This window comes from Garra rufa, chromosome 14, assembly GCF_049309525.1.
Source record: "Garra rufa chromosome 14, GarRuf1.0, whole genome shotgun sequence".
In the NCBI taxonomy this organism is placed as follows: Eukaryota; Metazoa; Chordata; class Actinopteri; order Cypriniformes; family Cyprinidae; genus Garra; species Garra rufa.
Genome location: NC_133374.1, coordinates 27,313,955 through 27,332,868, shown reverse-complemented (window position 1 = coordinate 27,332,868; position 18,914 = coordinate 27,313,955). Strand labels below are relative to the sequence as shown.

Genomic DNA, 18,914 nt, shown 5'->3' with positions numbered 1-18,914 from the left:
TAAATCCAGTGAACTTTCAGCTGTAAGTGCTCTCAGTGGACACCAACTTTAGCTAACTTGTCAGAATCCAGAGACAAGTAAAGTCTTAGTGAACTTTAAGAATATGATTCCAGCTATTGTTAGCCATGCATTACAAAAAAGTGTCATAAAAGTGTGGATCTGAGAAAAAAAATACTATAATGGAGCACATTTTCATTTGCAAATAAAGTAGAAATATCCCAATTTGACTTCAGATGAACGCAGTTGACTCTACTTTGAACAGAGGGACAAAGCAGGGAACTCAATGTCTGGTCTGAATATTACGCCTCTCATCTATCACTCAAAACCGCATCATACAGTCGCAGAGCTTTGAATCGGCTGTGACCTAGTTCAATCAGCATCAAGTACATTCCCTTTTCTTACAATAACATTCAAACCCCTGTAGAACAGCATAAAGACAGTTTTAATAATAAGACGCCAAGAAAGCAGTTACAACAAAACCCATTTTCGCTTGCAATGCACCTGCATGTGCATGAATACCTAGCACATAATGCAGTTTTAGATACCTTTTGAGTGTGTATTTACAATATCAGCATAATCCAATAAGGACAAACAGGTTCATAATTGCATTCCAACATTTGGCAAGACAAAAAAAGGCAAAGAATGATAATAACACAAACAAAAAATGAAAACCAAAACCGGTAGTGACATTTGACTTAAATTTTGTGTAGAAATACCCACGACAACAGCAATGCAAAAGGTAAGAACTGCAATTTCACATTTTAATGGACTGGTTGTTACATAGATATTTATGGTGCAGTTCTTATTCCAAATAGCTTTCAGCTCTATCATGGACCGACCCGTAAGAACCGCTCCATTCAAAGTCCCATCGGACTCAACTGCCCTCTAAACGTCTAAAAGAACGCACAAATCACTGTTTGAGGTGACATGTTATTAACGTAGCTAACTAAAGTGATATTTTTCCTTTGCCGTTCTTTCCTCTTGTGGGCTCTAAATTTAGGCCCTAAGGTGGTATGAGTAAAAGAAGCCTTAAATTCAAGTCACTTGTTCTTTCTTTCTGTTCTCCTGTCGGTATTACCACAGCTATTCAGGATTGAAAAATTCAGGAAATGAAATTCTTTATTACTGTGACCATTACTAAAAACAGCAGCTAACATTTATTAAAAAGCATGAAAAAAAGAGCATCTGCAAGAATATGCTAACCAGAATTTCATCCCTAGGGCAAGTCTCAGAAAGCAAACTGAGCCTTGGCTAAAATAATAAAAAGAAAAGTCTTAATCCTAGGTGCAGTCAATCAGGTCGTTTAAAATACAAATACCTCTACAGACTTTAAGTAGGAAGGCAACAGTAATATCAACACCCTGAGATATCTTTGGTCTTGTTCTTTCTCTGGAAGCGTATGTCTGATGGGTCAAATCCCCTCTCTCGGGCACCAAAAATGGACCAGGTGGGGGTCTTGGCCATATAGTCCATTGCCGAGAAGCTTTTGGTGCCTCCACTCTCTTCGTATTCCTGAATGAGCTCCTGGAAGCGTTCGTAGTCAATCCACGTCCACCACTCCCCGTTGACTTTGAACTGCAGACACAGGAAAGAAAAGAGGTAAGAAAGACAGCAGGTGATAGAGTACTGTAATAAATAACACAAAAATGGACACACAGGTGAAGATTGAACTGAGTCTCCCTGCCTGACAGGTGTTCATTTTGACTAATGAGGCCTGGTGGTGTTTTCCAAGCATGCACACTGGCAACTTGGCAGGTGCGAATCAGAGGAAGAGGGCAAAAGTAGTTGTTTCCAGGGAACTTTCTGTAGTCTTTAAAGGATTAGTTCACTTCAACAATAAAAATTCCTGATAGTTTACTCACCTCCTTGTCATCCAAGATATTCATGTCTTTCTTTCTTCAGTCAAGAAGAAACTAAGGTTTTTGAGGAAAACATTCCAGGATTTTTTCTGCATATAGTGGACTTCAATGAGTTTGAAGGTCCAAATTGCATTTTTAATGTCGTTTAAAAAAAAAAAAAAAAAAAAAAAAGAACATAGCTCTGTGATGCACGTCCGTGACTTGACATATTATGAAATCACGTTGGAAAGATCATGCGTGGTTAGTTCTTTGTCTTTGTACTTTGGTTCAAAAAGATAGGGTAGGGCGAAAAACTTGTTTTCTCCTCCCAATTTTAAAATCATCCAACATCATTGCTTTTTTGTAAAGGATGCTTGACTTTCTTTGCCATGATTGCTTTGTAAACACTGGTTTGGATACTTCTGCCTATGCCACACATGAGACCTTTTCAATGTGACTACGTAATGCATGAAGTGATTAAAAGGTATATATATTAGTGGTGGGCCGTTATCGGCGTTAACATGCTGCGTTAACGTGAGACTCTTATCGGGCGATAAAAAAAAATATTGCCGTTAATCTATTCTCAAAGTTGGGTTGGGAGCTGGGTCTATACTACGCAAGCTATGATGACTTTCACCTTGATAATTTAGCGCGGATGTTTACCTAGCCGAATTGCACTGTAGGGGGCGAGAACGAGTCTTCGAACCTGCGTGTATGCCTACTGTAAAATTACCACATTAAACGAGACGTGCTAACATGGATGCAGCTATGAAGCCGCCAGGTTTGCTTCAGGGCAGGGGCGTTGCTAGGGTGCTTTTTACTGGGGCACGTGCGTGAGTTATAATTTACTTTGATAATCCCGAAATAAAGACATTAAACTATATGCAACAACTGAATTGACGCTTCTAAAAGCAACGCAGTTTAACCGAAGACTATGCACGCAGATATCCATGCCCGTGCGAGTCTGTGTATTTAACTGCAACACGCACGTCACGCAGCCTTTTACGCAGAAGTACATGCAGTGTAGGAATAGTTGGTTACACAAGTTTATATAGTTAATTGTGTTGTAAATGCAATTGTCAAGCAGTTTGTGATGCAATTTGGAAACAGGAGATGAGCCCCTGGTCTAATGCGCCACCTGGCTTGAGAAACCCGTTCTCACAGACTTACTTTTAGTCATTATTTGGGTAGCACACGTATTCTGAATGCATTCCGCAGAATTCAAATTAGCCATTTTAATCTAGATTAATTCCAAGATTACAGTGAGATTAATCTAGATTAAAAAAATAATCTATGCCCACCACTAATATATATATATATATATATATATTAGTGGTGGGCCGTTATCGGCGTTAACGTGCTGCGTTAACGTGAGACTCATATCGCGCGATAAAAAAAAATATCGCCGTTAATCTATTCTCAAAGTTGGGTTGGGAGCTGGGTCTACACTACGCAAGATATGATGACTTTCACCTTGATATTTTAGCGCGGATGACGTATATCTAGTTGAATTGCACTGTAGGGGGCGAGAACAAGTCTTCAACTTCTGTGAAATTACCACATCAAATGAGACGCGCAGACATGGATGCAGTTATGAAGCCGCTTCAGGGCAGGTGCGTTGCTAGACCCTTTTTACTGGGGCACGTGCCCCAGTGAAAATCTGCTGTGCCCCAGTAAAATCTCAAGTTTGAGTTATAATTTACTTTGATAATCCCGAAATAAAGACATTAAACTATATGCAACAACTGAATTGACGCTTCTAAAACCAACGCAGTTTATTGGAAGACTATGCACGCAGATAGGCTATCCATACCCGCGCGCCTGTGTATTTTACGGGAACGCGCACGTCGTACAGCCTTTTGCGCAGAAGTACTTGGTTACACAAGTTTGTATAGTTAATTGTGTTGTAAATGCAATTGTCAAGCAGTTTGTAATGCATTTTGGAAACAGGAGATGAGCGCCTGGTCTAATGCGCCACCTGGCTTGAGAAACCCGTTTTCAAAGACTTACTTTTAGTCATTATTTGGGTAGCACACATATTCTGAATGCCTTCAGCAGAATTTAAATTAGCCATTTTAATCTAGATTAATCTAGATTAATTTCAAGATTTAATCTAGATTAATCTAGATTAAAAAAATTAATCTATGCCCACCCCTAATATATATATTTATTTATTTTTTGAAAATGACTTGAGATTGTGTAGAACCTTTTGAAGCTGCATTGAAACTGCAATTTAGACCTTCAACTCATTGGCCACCACTGAAGTCCACTATATGGAGAATAATCCTGGAATGTTTTCCTCAAAAACCTTAGTTTCTTCTTGACTGAAGAAAGACATGAATATCTTGGATGACAAGGGGGTGAGTAAACTATCTGGAAAATATTTATTCTGGAAGTGAACTAATCCTTTAAAAATCCATTAAAAAGACATTTGTATCCTTGTCCCAAATGACACCCTCAGTCTTTGAAGTCCTCTTTCAAGTAGACATCAAGAGCGAAGCTGCAAATTAAGCATTCTTCAACACCCTTTGGAATCACAAGATATCAAACAGGACACTGAACAATCTTCATGACAAGTATAGGTGGTGGCAGGGTACTTGCTAAAAGTAGAATTCATGAACTCAAGTTGAGATGCAAGACCTATGGTCTTCATCTGGTCCTTTCAAGTAAACCTTCTGTTTCAATCAACCTTACCCAATCTTGACTCCAAAGCTTTGGTTCTATGTGAGAGTGTAGGCACAGCTTAGTTCTGCTTGTTTTCTCACCCTATACATTTAATCAATTTCCATCAGCACATCTAAACCATTCTCCGACACACAGGCATAAAGAGTCCTAGTGGGGAGCTCCACTGATTACATTTCACACTGCACTGATGAGATGCTGCACTGTGATCCATGCTCAGCATGGTGATGCAATCAGCTACAGGCACCAGACTCTGTTTCTCCCATCTCTCGACATGCCCTTTCTTTCCAAAACCTCCTTGTTGCCACAAAATCAATTCAGCTGTAGTATATTTTGCTCTGAGGACATTGCCGAGGTGCCCGATTTGGTTGCTGAAGACTAGGGTCCAGGAAAAAGCGTTTTAGAGTGAAAGACAAGTCATGAAAGTAAGTATAACTCTTTCAAGGGAAGCATGCTTTCAAGTCAAGACTTCAGGAACCAGAACAGCTGAAAAGGAAAGGAAAGGAAGTGATGTGTGGCCAAGTGTCCCATACTCTGAATTTGTACTCTGTGAACACACACCCATATTGCTGCGGCAGCCAGGGAGCAGTTGCTCAAGGGTCTCACCTCAGTTGTGGTATTGAAGGTGGAAGAGAGCTGTACATTCACTCCCCCCACCTACAATCCCTGCCAGTACCGAGACTCAAACCCGCAATCTTTGGGTTACAAGTCTGATTCTTTAACCGTTAGGCCATGACTGCCCCCCAAAACTAACCCTAACTCAACCCAACCCTTAAAATTAGGACTTGGAAAAAGTAGTAGTTTGGACAGTTCCCGAAGAGTACTGCAAGAATCCAAGGACAAACTCTGTCCAAGCTAACAAAGCTGTCAAGAGTGGATCAGACCACCGCAGGATCTCTTGAGGACAACAACTGTCCAACTTGCTGAAAGCTGCCTGCCGCCTCAAAGATAACCTGGTCACGTGGACCACCTTCCCACTACTGAAAACACCAAGGCCACCACTTCCTCTTAGTGCAGTGCCAAGAATGCAATCTTTGTCCTTGTGTCATATTAACTCTGTTTAGCTGCTTACCTGAAGCTACCTAGAGGCAGCCTCAAAAGCTATCTCTGCAGTCAGTCTGTAAGGCCTTAAGCAGTTTGCATCCTCTTGGGAAACTTCTATTTCAGCTGCATGTTTTCATTACGGAGTAATTTGCTGAGGTGAATCACTCTATAGCCTTCTCACGGATATTCGGCAGTCAGAAGATGAAGGCTCCCATGGGACCCATTTCTCTCCGGGAAGGCCAAGGATACATCCCCAACCATTTTAAAGATCTTGTCCCCTTCCTGTCAATCTTACATGCATGCGGTTCGGCTCAGCGTTCCCCTATATTACTCACATTAGGAGACTACATGTTGGGGAGTAACTAAAAATAGCATCGCTACTAGCTTGTTTACACTTGTTACAATTGATCAAGGTGACTGGGCAACTATCCAAATCACTCATCTCTCTCCTGAATAGTGTAGGGAAGTCCAGTTAACTTTGACGAAGACTGTTCACTTTAATGGAAAAAAACAACAAATAAAAACACTGGGCCTCTTTCTATCATTTGAAATGTTAAGTGTATTTACGCATTACAAGAATATAATGTACAGTGTGATAATTGGAGACAAAGTAATTGCACAATATTTACCAATATGGTAATAAATGGCTAATAATGGATTTAATTAACACAACATAATCAACACATTAGGTTTGATGCTGTAACATTAATCAGTATCTCCATTTGATTGTGCCAGATAAATATCACTGAACAATAAATTAATAACTTCTAACTTGGCAAGCTAACGTTTCAAAGTAGCTTCTTTAAAAGGAGAGGTTTACTTCAAGAATTAAAATTTCCTGATAACTTTTTACTCACCCACATGCCATCCAAGATGTTCATGTCTTTCTTTCTTCAGTCCAAAAATAAAAATTTTTGAGAAAACATTACAGGGTTTTTCTCCATATAGTGGACTTCGGTGGTGGCCAACCGGTTGAAGGTCCAAACTGCAGTTTCAATACAGCTTCAAAGGGCTCTACATGATACCGGCCGAAGAATAAGGGTCTTATCGAGCGAAACAATCACCTTTTTCTTAAAAAAAAATAAAAACGTAGATACTTTTTAACCACAAATGCTCACCTTGCACTAGCTCTGCGTTGCGTGTCTTCATGCAATGCATACTCACATTGGAAAAGTCATGCACAGTTAGTTCTTTGTCTGTGTACTTCGGATTTCTCCTTCAACTTCAAAATCATCCGACATTGTTTTTTTTAACCTTTTTTGTAAAGGGCGTTTGACTTTCTTTGTAAACACTAGGTGGTACTTCTGCCTACGTCACATGTGCATGATTACATAAAGCAAGTGGTTCAACTAGTGCTAGATAAGCATTTTGTAGTTAAAAAAAAAGTATATAAATTTGTATTTTTCTTAAAAAAAATTACAGATCATTTCACTAGATAAGACCCTTATGCCTTGGCTGGGATTGTGCAGAGCCCTTTGAAGCTGCATTGAAACTGCAATTTGGACCTTCAACCCATTGATCCCCGCGGAAGTCCACTATATGGAGAAAAATCCTGAAATGTTTTCCTCAAAAACCTTCATTTCTTTTCGAGTGAAGAAAGAAAGACAGACATCTTGGATGACATGGGGGTAAGTAAAATATCAGGAAATTTTTCATTCAGGAAGTATTTTTTCTTCTTTAAGTAGAGTCCAAAATGGAAGAAAAAACAGGAATACTGAACTTTATACGCCATGTTAGAAAGGGAAACTGGCTGCCCTTTTATTTTCGGAGTGCAAGACTATCCACATCTGCCATGCCAACAGATGGTCATGCCACTGAGAGAGTGCACTTTATGGCTTCATTCGTTTGTAAAATTGCTTCTGTGCAGCTAACTGGGAGCACTAAACATATGAAGTCACTATGCAAATGTGGTTTTGGGACACCACATCACCCAATGCAGATTGCAGCCGCTCTTTCATTCCCTAAACACTATGAACATCCCCCAAAATTAATGACGGTCTTGTCTGTATGGTGTGCTGCAGGGCTTCTGTACTCTGGTGGAGTTACTGAGAGACTATTGGGACTTTAAAGTTTAAATGGGTAATCTTGTTTACGAATAAATTAATGTTCATAGGGCCAGCTAAGGCTTTTTAAAAAATGCAATATGCTTCTAGGCTACATCTTTTATCAGTGAAGATTACTAAGGCAAGCATCTCTATTACTATTGCTCATACTTAGGGCTGAAAGTAAACAGTAAGTACTAAAACTTTGGTTCATAACTTGCCCTGCGCATGGACATGAATAACTAAGCCATTCTGCTTGCTGAGGATAGCCGTGCTATTAATTTTCTAAATGATGCAGGATGATAAAAGGGAGAAAATATCTCAAAGACCATATCTACTAAACAGAATATCACAGGACGCTTGTATGTATTTATTTAAAGGGATAGTTCACCCAAAAATTAAAGTTCTGTCATGAATTACTCACCCTCATGTCGTTCCAAATGCTTTCGAAAGACTTTCATTTATCTTCGGAACACAAATTAAGATACTTTTGATGAAATCCGAGTGCATACACAGAAACGCAACTACCACGTTCAAGGCCCAAAAAGGTAGTAAAGACATAGCCCATGAGACATCAGTGGTTCAACCAGAATGTTATGAAGCTACGAGAATACTTTTTGTGTGCAAAGAAAGCTAAAATAGCGACTTTATTCAACAATTTGTTCTCTTCCGTTTCAGTCTTCAACTCACGTTCGAATGAGTACCAGAGGAAGACACATGATGTACGAAGACGATAAAATAGTCTTCGTAAACATGTCCGAAGATTTTGACAGTTTTTTTTGTGAAAACCTGGCAACCCTGGTTCGCTCGCTGATGAGCCTCGGTCACGCGAGCACTAAACAGTGCTGTGAAATCCAGTGTGAAGTGCTTGAATTCAGCGAAGACGACAAATAACTTTATAGCCATATGATACAGCGCTGACAAACAGGAGAGACACTGAGCACAACGATACAGTTAGAAGGCTTTTTATTCTACAAATCGCCATCATTTACTATAGATTTTCTGTAGTAGCACTAACTGCACCATGGTATTGTGTCAGAAACATGGGTATTCGTATCGAATTTTATTATATTATTAATGTAGACATGTATTAAATATAGTGAAGGACAAGTAATGGAATATACTTACAGTATGGATTTGTGATTAAGATATAGTGTTTGTGCATTTATACTAAATGTATTTAGACTACTGTTTTTTATACAAATACAAACCATATTACATTTTCATCATGGTATTCAGTTGCTATATGTGTGGTTTTAACTATGATTATCATGATCTAAATGTATGCTACTATGGAAGACCAAAAGGTTCATTTAAAAAACAAAAAAACCTCAAAACAGTCAGAATAATTAAATTTTACCATATGTGACCCTGGACCACAAAACCAGTCTTAATTAGCAGGGGTATATTTGTAGCAATAGCCAAAAATAATGCTGTATGGGTCAAAATTATAATTTTTTCTTTTATGCCAAAATCATTAGGATGTTAAATAAAGATCATGTTCCATGAAGATATTTTGTAAATTTCCTTCCATAAATATATCAAAACTTACTTTTTGATTAGTAATATGCATTGCTAAGAACTTAATTCGGACAACTTTAAAGGTGATTTTCTCAATTTAGATTTTTTTTTGCACCCTCAGATTCCAGATTTTCAAATAGTTTTATCTCAGCCAAAAATTGTCCTATCCTAACAAACCACACATCCATGGAAGGCTTATTTATCAAGCTTTAAATTATGTATAATTCTCAATTTCGAGAAAAAAAAAAATACACTTATAACAGGCTTTGTGGTCCAGGATCACATATAAAAATGAGGTGGCTACAATTTTTACCGATATTACCGATTTTGATAATAAACATAACTCTACATCTGCATCCTAACTCAAGCTACTATCAAATGTGTATTTCTAAGGAACAATTGATTTGTTTCTTGATTTGAAACAATACTAGTCATTAAAACTTGTAGAACTAATAAATTATTTTTTCTTGCCATTTTTTATTTATTTTGTCAAGCAAAAATGTAAAGAATCCAAAAACGTGAAGTGTTTGACATGTTCTGATCATAAAGAATAGTTTAAAACCACAATAGTCTGCTTTTTACAACTTTCACATTGGAGCAACAATCTGGCTTGAAACTTGAAAGATTTTTTTTTTTTTTTACATTTATCGTGAAAATTATCGATATCGTCTGATATGAAAAACGCATTGAAGACTGACACAAAAGAGAAGGAAATTACTAAGTTAAACTTTACTAAGTAAAGTTGTTATTTTTGTTTTCTTTGTGCTTGAAAAGTATTCTCGTAGCTTCATAACATTACGGTTGAAGCACTGATTTCACATTTTGACACTATTTTAACAATGTTCTTACTACCTTTCTGGGCCTTGAACGCAGTAGTTGCGTTGCATCTATGCAAGGTCAGAAAGCTCTCGAATTTCATCAAAATACAACTTAATTTTTGTTCTGAAGATGAACAAAGTATTCTAAAATCAAGCTTCTTCTATTGTAAAACTCTTGATGGATTTAAATCCTCATTTAACCCTGCTTTACATGCTTTAATTTATTTCCTTCTTCTAGCTCAGAGCATAGAGAGAGAGGGAGGGCTGTATGAGGAAACAGCACTCTAACTTTATGAGAATATTAGCTGTCAGCTCCATGCAGTGAAGAGCTGTAAATTCATTCAGAGGGTCTTACCTCGTCAAGAACACCGCAGATAAAGGGCGAATGTTTGCAACCCTGAAATAAGGAAAAAACGAAAGCGGCAGCTAAACAAAGTCAATGCAATGAAATACTGTCGGTGGCCTTCCAAGGTCCAATGTGAAAAATGGCTTCTTATTACAGGAACAATGGGCCTTTTTAGCACCCTCGTGAGTCACGGCCGAGCCAAACAGAAGCCGAGAGCGAGTCCCTGTGCGGTCGGCAGTGACGCGATGAGGAAAGAATTTTCACATCGAATTCAATGCCTTTTCATTTAGACGTCTGTCACGGGCAATGCAAAGAGAGCTCTTTAACATGCATAAGGCAGGGACAAAAACCTTGCAGAGGAAGGAAAAGCAGCTCAGTGCTTGAGTGCTGGCGACTGGCTTTATCACAGTGTCATTTGAATTTCAGAAGCAAGACAGTATGACTGCTGAAGACTGCAAAGAAGTCAGGATCATTTGGATAAAATGGAAGCTTGCTTTTGAAGTTTTCACATTATACCCTATTGCATCTTCCTCAGTAGACAATGAGATGCATCCCCGCCAACAAAGAGTGACGTCACACATCTAATCATAATATAATTGGCTCATAAAGGCATGAGGAAGCTGAAGGGCTGTATAATCCACACAAATGGTGCAAAATCATTCATTAGTCTTTTGATGCTGTTATTACTGTATTGGCACACTATCCTCTTAGGTCTCACATCCAGCCTCCTAAAGCTGCCCACTAACAAACCTCTTCGCCTTGTTCCCAAACACTTAATGGTCAGGCGGTGGAGGACTGAGCACCTTCTCATGCCTGTGTGGGCTTGAGTGGAGGTTGCTCTGGGCACTCACAATGACTACGACTCTCCACTACTACAGCTCATTTGCAGCCATCGTGTTTGTAGCTCTGCATGATGAGACAAGAAATGAATGGAGGGGTTTCAGAGGATGTAAACAGGAGGACACGTGCAGTTACAGTCCCTTATTGCACGTAAGAGAGCTCTTCACGTCTGAAGAGAGAAAAGAAGCTGAATGAGTTAATGGGATATATAGAAATCAAGCTAATAAGTGAGGAACATGTTCAGAAAAAGGAAGTAAACAACATGGAAATGGAAGGACAAGAGATGTCTGAGGCAGTATTAAGACATCAGTTACTGCAAGGAAAAGGGGTCAAAAAATGATTTAAAATTATCATTGTACCATAATTTTTTTTTTACAAAGCACAATATAGAGTTAAATGGGTCAGATGTGGAGTGAAAGATGTTTTCTTGTCCAAAAAAAAAAAAAATGAAAAACACTTTAAAGCAATAGTTCACCCGAAAATTCTGTCATTGATTTTTCCTCATGGAACACCAACGAAAGATGATATTTTACCTTCTTATACCCTCATGAAAAGACATTTTGGACAATATTTTAGATGTTTCTCTATATTCTGAAATTAAATGGTGTCCAAAAGCTTTCATATTTCAAAAAGGACAAAGGTTGCCAAGTAACCTTGCCTAGCTCTCACACCTTATGACATCTTATGACATTTGTTCACATGATGTACAGGAATCAACAAGGTTTGACGTTCAAGTGCCAAATATGTTTGTTTAATTGTTTTTAAAGGGAACCCTGGGAATAAAGACTTGTATGGCTTAATATAATGTAAATGATGTCTCTTACTGAAATATGTAGTAGAAATCTCATGAAAGACTGAAATTATAAAAAAAAAAATCCACATTGTTTTATACATATTTTGGACTATGGGGGGGGTGCCATTATTTGATGATGTTTAAAATGTTTGCACTCGATAAGCTACTGCCGCTTCCTGTTGCTATTTTTACTGCAACTCGGAATACACATCTTGGAAAATAAAATACTGATACGATGCCACATTGTGTGGCTTTTGCTTGTAATTTCAGTCGAAGAGCAACGGAGTACACTGTAAAAAAGTATTCACCAGATTCAACTTAAAAAAGTTTTTAAGTTAAATCAGCTTAAAACTACAAGTCATTTTAACTTATTACAATCAAAATTAGTTGATTTAACTTGTGAGTTTAAATGATTTAAGTTGATTTAACTTAACATTTTAAGGCAGCTGCTAAACTTAAGTTTTTAAGTTGAAACTGGTGAAAACTTTTTACAGTGTAACGATCTAAGTCTTCACTGCTTTTTCTAATGATAAGAAGAGGAGAAAAAAAATAGGAAGATGCCTGTGCATAAATAAAACTTCCTAAAGACCTGCGTCTTTGTTCTCTCCACTTCAGCCCTGTTGCCTGAGGCTTACAGATCTGGCCATTAAAAATGCGTCTTTTTTCACGCGGCAGCCTGCAATTCAGCACGCGTCGCCACGCGGCGGCCTGCAGGGGCTTTTTTAGGTTTTTTTAAAACGTTGTTGCGCTTCATATAATATCCACCAGGTGGCGCAAGGAACAACATTCTGTGGCCAAGCCCTGCACAAAGAGGGCTATTTGGACAGTATTTATGTCTGTTGTTTCAATATCTGGCGCCATAATCGGTAATTCATTCTGTATGTAACGGCAAAGTATTTATAATTTCGTTTCCTTTTTATTAAGTTAATTTAGAAAAAAAAATTGGAGCATTTTTGTTCGTTAAACGTAAGCTTTTTGTTTCTTAAAGACCAAGCGGCAGACAGTGAGTTGACCTACTCTTTCAATTTGCCTTCTCAAATCACGAATTGGCTAAACTAAAATCCATAGATGTAAAATAAAAGAAATAAATAATAATAGATATAAATATGCGCTATTAGGTGCATATCCAATCGTTTGTGCGGAGAGAGCAAAACACATTTTTAGGACATGAAGGCTCAAGCTCGATCAGTTACATTTTTTTTTCAGTGGAAAATATTTAACCGTTATTTTTTTGTCAGACATGATAAATAAATATGTAGAAAGACTTAAATTACTACTTAACGAAAAAAACAAATAGAAAACAAAAACTGTTTTTATTATGTAGCTAGTCCATAGAGATGCATTTCTCTCTAAAGGCGCGCGTCCAACGAGGATATGAGGACTGTTAACTGCATCATCACTGACTCAGAAAACAGTAGTTTCTAAATAAATAATTAAAATATCTCCTTACTATTAGACAGTCATGGTATTTACTTTTGCCAGTGTTTTGTGGTAAGCTTTAAACAAGGAACCCTTCCAAGCTGTGCTGAACGTGCGCTCAATGCTGCTAACAGGACCGTCATGGTAGCCTGGTCTCGTGGTTCCTCCAGCGCTGCAATTTTTTTTTAAATCACCACTGAATGTCTAAAATATAATTTTAGCCCGCATTTGATCTTTGACGGACTAAAATGCAGGGCTGTAATACGTCTTAAAAGTGGAACATGGAAATATAATGGATGTACTGCGAAAAAAGTTTTATACTCGACATTGTTTCCAAATGGTTAAATGTGAGATTCTGGAAATGAGAATTAAATTTAGCGTGTCGGGTCGGGAAGAAAATTATTCTAAGTGGGTATATATAGGCTATATATTCTAAGGGTATATATATAGTTAGTATCATAGGCGGAGCGTGTGTAAGGCTGGGGAAGGCTTGACCTGGGGCCAAAAAATGCCACTAAATTGGACATATTCCCCTGCCCAAACAAAATCAATATATTACGTCTGTTGACAATAAAATGAAAATGAATAGAAAATGTAAATTGCGGCATTACATTAAGATCAGATAATCTGCACCGTAATTCTTTTTAGGCGTTTTTACAGTGTTATAACGAACCACACACGATTCTGTTGGGTTAGGAATGCAATGTCTATCAGAAGCGTTCAAATGAGTCTTGTCAGTTTTGTTGAGTGCGCGCAACTCTTGATTTTTAAAAAAATCATAAACAACAAAGCTCAGACGCACCTAAAATGTAGCTATAAGTAAGAGATTCGTTACACAGGGAATACAACGAAATCATGGTTTACATTTAAGATACAAGTTCATTTAAGATATAAGATAACATGTATATTGAAAAGTTCTTTAAAAGCATCTGGATGCAAAAATAGTATTTTTTAAAGGTGTTTTTAAAGCATTTGCTTTATGGATTAAAATACTAATAGGCTAATAAATAATTTGCATATCGGACAAAATTGCGTTGCAGCAAATCCTCTAAATTTTAAGATATATAGAACAGAGAAACATAAAATCTGAAAATATAAGCAGCTACAATTATTAAAGTTTTACATATACTCTATGCCAGTATAATTTGTAATTATAATTATTTTATAGTATATTCTATAACATTATAATTTTAATAGAATTATAAAATAAATATAATCAGCCCTGTTTTAGGCTTTTCCTTACTTTTATATTTTAGACATTCATCAATAATGGAGATAAATAGAAAAATTTCTCGCCATTTCTAAATTGGACGTGCCTTTATATAGAAATATCTTTAAATCTTTAGGCCTACAGATTACATAATGAACGTTTCTATTTTCGATTTGAATTATTTCGTTTTAAAGTGGTAATTTAAAGCTTTTGTTCATTGTGAAGCGATGTTCAAGAACAGACGGCAGAAAGCGCATCTTCTGTTTTCCTTTATTTTATAAACGCATGAGTTGTTTATAGGCTATTGTGAGTGCACTAAAATAAAAATGGACCCGTTACAGGTCAGAATGATGTATTACTCCTATACCTTTATAAGCAAAAATGAAGAAATTATTTATTTATTTTCACACAAAAAAAGTGATTGCACTGGTGCCTCCATTTTTTTCACAACCTTTCAAACATCTAACCTCACAATTGTTAATGAGGGTCGTTCGTGTCACTTTTAAACTTGCCATTTCACCTTTCACCTTCCCCCCAACCTATGAATAAAGGTGAGAAGAGCTGGCTTGGCTCCGGGGGGGGGTGAAGTGCTAGGGGTGTCTCATTTCTCGTTAGGTTGGAAGGGTAGGGGGAAGGGGAAGGGCCAGATAGGCCTCCAAACAAAGAATTTTCGGGACCTCATTTCAAACGAAGGGCTAAGAGAAATTTCCATTTTCCAACATGCCTGCTCACTCGAGCAAGCAGACTTATAAATATAGGTAATTTTTGCCATTAATAAGGATATTTATGACAATTTTTCATTATATGTATATTACCTTTAATCTTGTGTTTGTGTTTATGGTGTTGTTCTGTAAATAAACGTTTGCAAAAAATCGCTAAAGTTTGCTAGCAGATAGCACTGTTTGCACTGATTGATATTACAAAATATATTTTTATGTCATATACACTTGACTGCAAGTTAGAAACATGGAAGGCCATGTGGCGAGGGAATTTCCCACACCCCAGTCATTTAAATCAGTACATAATAATGAAAAAAAAAAAAATACCTTACAATTAAAAAGAAGCAGATTTTTACCATCTGAAATTTCTTAAACCAGTGAACCCCTGTAAACATTTCAGTCCAAGGATCCAGTAAACCAATGCGCTCAAATTGAAAGTTCAAAAGGAAATTCAATGGAGTAGAATTTAACACTTTCTCAGAGTTAGATTTTAACACTTTCTGGAGTTAAAATATTAATCATTTGGAGAGTAATTTTAACTCTAAAATTTAGTTAATTATAATTTAAACTCTTTAACCAGTGTTAAAAACACTTCTTAGGGTAAACACAATATGTTTTATGTGGAAATGACTACACTGAAAGCCATACTCTCAACTAGCTGCTTTTATTTCAGGAAATACATAGATTGGATTTTGAAATTCCATGCATGTAAACACTTTGAAATTAACTGCTGTCATAAAATACTGTAAAATCTAACAGCAAAACATTTACATTTAATACATGTCTGCAGTGCCAACAAGAAATGTTTAGTAAAACTGTATACAGCATAGTCAAAAACACATCATTGCATTATATAAAATCAAACCTGAATAATTATAAAATAGTGCAGTAGTATTGTGTAACCAGAGGTAGATATACATCAGATGAAGTAACAAGAAACAACTCCACAGTGATACCAGGATACATTCCATGAATTAGTTTGAGGCGCCTGAATAAAAACAAAACTGAAAGCTGAAGGATGGAGCACAGAGGACAGAACTTAACATTTTGCTTAAATAAGAATACTGCTTGTTCAACTGCCTTGCTCTCAGTTCTTTGACTTCAGTTCTACCTATATCATTATTATATACATTTGTCTTTAAAAAAAAATATGTACAGGCTGGACAGAGCATCATGATACTTTACTTTACTTGAACAGCTCTTCAACAATACCCAAGGTTTCACATGACTGACAAGGCGAAACTTCTCAGTCCAAGACGATGTAAAAGGTGGAAACCTGTGCTTTTGATGTCCCTGAGGAAAGATGATATGGCTGAGGGTTTTCTTTAGTGGCCAGATGATGGTCATCAATACTTTGGCATGACCGAAACACAAGATAAACATCCCTTTATAAACAATAGGCATTAAAGGAAGAGTCCACTTCCAGAACAAAAAAATACAGATAATTTACTCACCCGCTTGTCATCCAAGAGGTTCATGTCTTTCTTTTCTTTCTTCAGTCACAAAGAAATTGTTTTTTTTTTTTAAGAAAAGATAATCGTTCAGACAAATGTAAAAATATATATTTTTTTCAATAACATTTTGAAGTATTATTTAATACTTACCAGTCCTTTGACATCCAAAAAGCAAGAAAACATGTAGTACATCAGCTGAGCCCTGGTCATCTTTTTTCAGTGTTGTTTTATCTCAAAAACTTCTGCTGGACTACACAATAACATCAACAACATGTTATTTACAAAATAAATCATAAAATTACAGTCACTTACTCTTTATTAACTGATTACTAAACACATAACTCACCTGAATTGAGAAAATCTGAGAAACAAATTTCGTCCAGTTTTACTACTACTTCCCTCCATCCAGCACTTCTGTCAACATCCTGACAATGAAGAGAAAACATGTAATTTAAAACAACCTGTTAGTGTGATTGAAAATGCAAAATGTTTAATATGAAAGCCACGAACTCTCATAGGTCACGAGTCACTACTAAAACATTTGTAACGTTAGCCGTTACGACTCAAAACATTGCAGGCATTACTTTACACGTTCATGGCTAAACTATGATCGTTTTTAGCCAGGGTAAAGTTAGACTTAGACACTTCAGTTTACTGACATTGCTAGATATTACCTCGTCTCGTCGGCATGACATTATGGAAGCTTAACAGAATGTTTCTTGAGCGAGTCGCAACTTAAATTTGACAGCAAAACACTCGTTTACAAAAAAATAAGGTGAACAGAAAGACGTAAGCTAATATTAGCTTGTTCACATCGAAAAAAAGTCCGCTCAAAACAGCCATGTTTTGCATCGGAGATTCATTCAACACAAAGTTCGCCGCGGTTATTGGCGTCAGTACACTAACGTAACAGCTATAATCAGCTGTCTGTCAGAAGATAAAGAACATTTTGGAGTTAGTTTTTTACCTACCTCATGACGAAGTAGACAACTTCATCAGTCGATCGTGTGGCAGAACCAGGCTCGTGTCATGGCGCGCTCCTGATGTAACGTTATTGTTAAAACGTGCCCCTGAACACCAATGAATGAACTCCGAAATACAACACAGCCAGGGAGTATCCCGTAACACAAACTGTTGTGAAAGTTAAAGAATAAACTCCAAAAATTTAACTCTTTCACACTTTTTTGCCTAACTCCTGATTTTCGAACTCCAGCAATTTGCTGTACACAAATGAAGCATTTACCCACTTCTCAAGGCACCACTACACCACAGATTTGCAATTTGCCGTGCATGTGATAACGCATTGTTTGTTTTGCTTACGGCCATATGTGTACATGTGAATGAACGGTGCGTACACCGTACATTTGTACTTTTTGCAACGCTACAACATTTTTTTCAACATCTTGAAATGTGTGATAAACATCGGCGCATGTCCTCTGATGTAACATTAAGAACTAGCGACAACGTATGATGACGTATAACAGTGTTGTAGTGGTTTCCCATTCCTTAGCTAAGCTAAGCTACAGCAGCAACACGGCAAAAGTAGTTTACTACATCTAAGCTATTTTTCAAAATGTAATTTTTCTACATGGTATGAACCATCATCTTACCAAATCAATGCTTTCTCAGTGGTCAATAAAATTGTCAGTCATACAGGCATAAAAGTTCAGTTTAACGTTACTTGTTTATTCAACAACGCTTCCAAACCAATTTGGCAACAAAAATCAGCATCATTTACAGGGCTGGATTTATCTCATATTGTGACATAGGCAAACAAAATTTTGGAGGGTTGAATTCTTTCTTTTAAAAAATGTTTTGAAAAAAAAAAGGCACTTGTTTCTGAATATTAAACGAATAAAACAGGGGAAACACAACAATACTGAATAACTGAATAAACTAGCCATACAAAGATTGATTTCAAAGATTTCATGAGAGCCTGATTTTTTTAATTCTCAAAATTTATAGAACAGAACATGGAAGTTTGAAGTATCAAGAATATTATATCCGCTCCTCGAGTACAATACCTTTTTGGACGCCTTGAGAGAGAAATTTATCTTTACGGATTACATAAACGAGTTTTTGTTTTCAATTTGTTTTATTTCGTTAAGTAATAATTTAAAGCTTCCTATAGATATGATTATCATCTCTGTAGAAATTAATACAATATTAAATAATTATATAGGCGATG

The 18,914-nt window shown here is 36.9% G+C and overlaps 1 protein-coding gene across 1 annotated transcript in view; it reads right to left on the bottom strand.

The window, feature by feature from the left end:
- Nucleotides 1-421: 421 nt before the first annotated feature.
- tyw1 (tRNA-yW synthesizing protein 1 homolog (S. cerevisiae)) overlaps nucleotides 422-18,914 on the bottom strand; it is a 107,077-nt gene continuing 88,584 nt past the window's right edge. Inside the window, exon 18 of the mRNA XM_073817712.1 lies at nucleotides 422-1,575. Coding sequence (XP_073673813.1) covers nucleotides 1,354-1,575 — 222 coding nt within the window. The 3' untranslated portion in view covers nucleotides 422-1,353. The remainder of the gene's footprint in view (nucleotides 1,576-18,914) is intronic.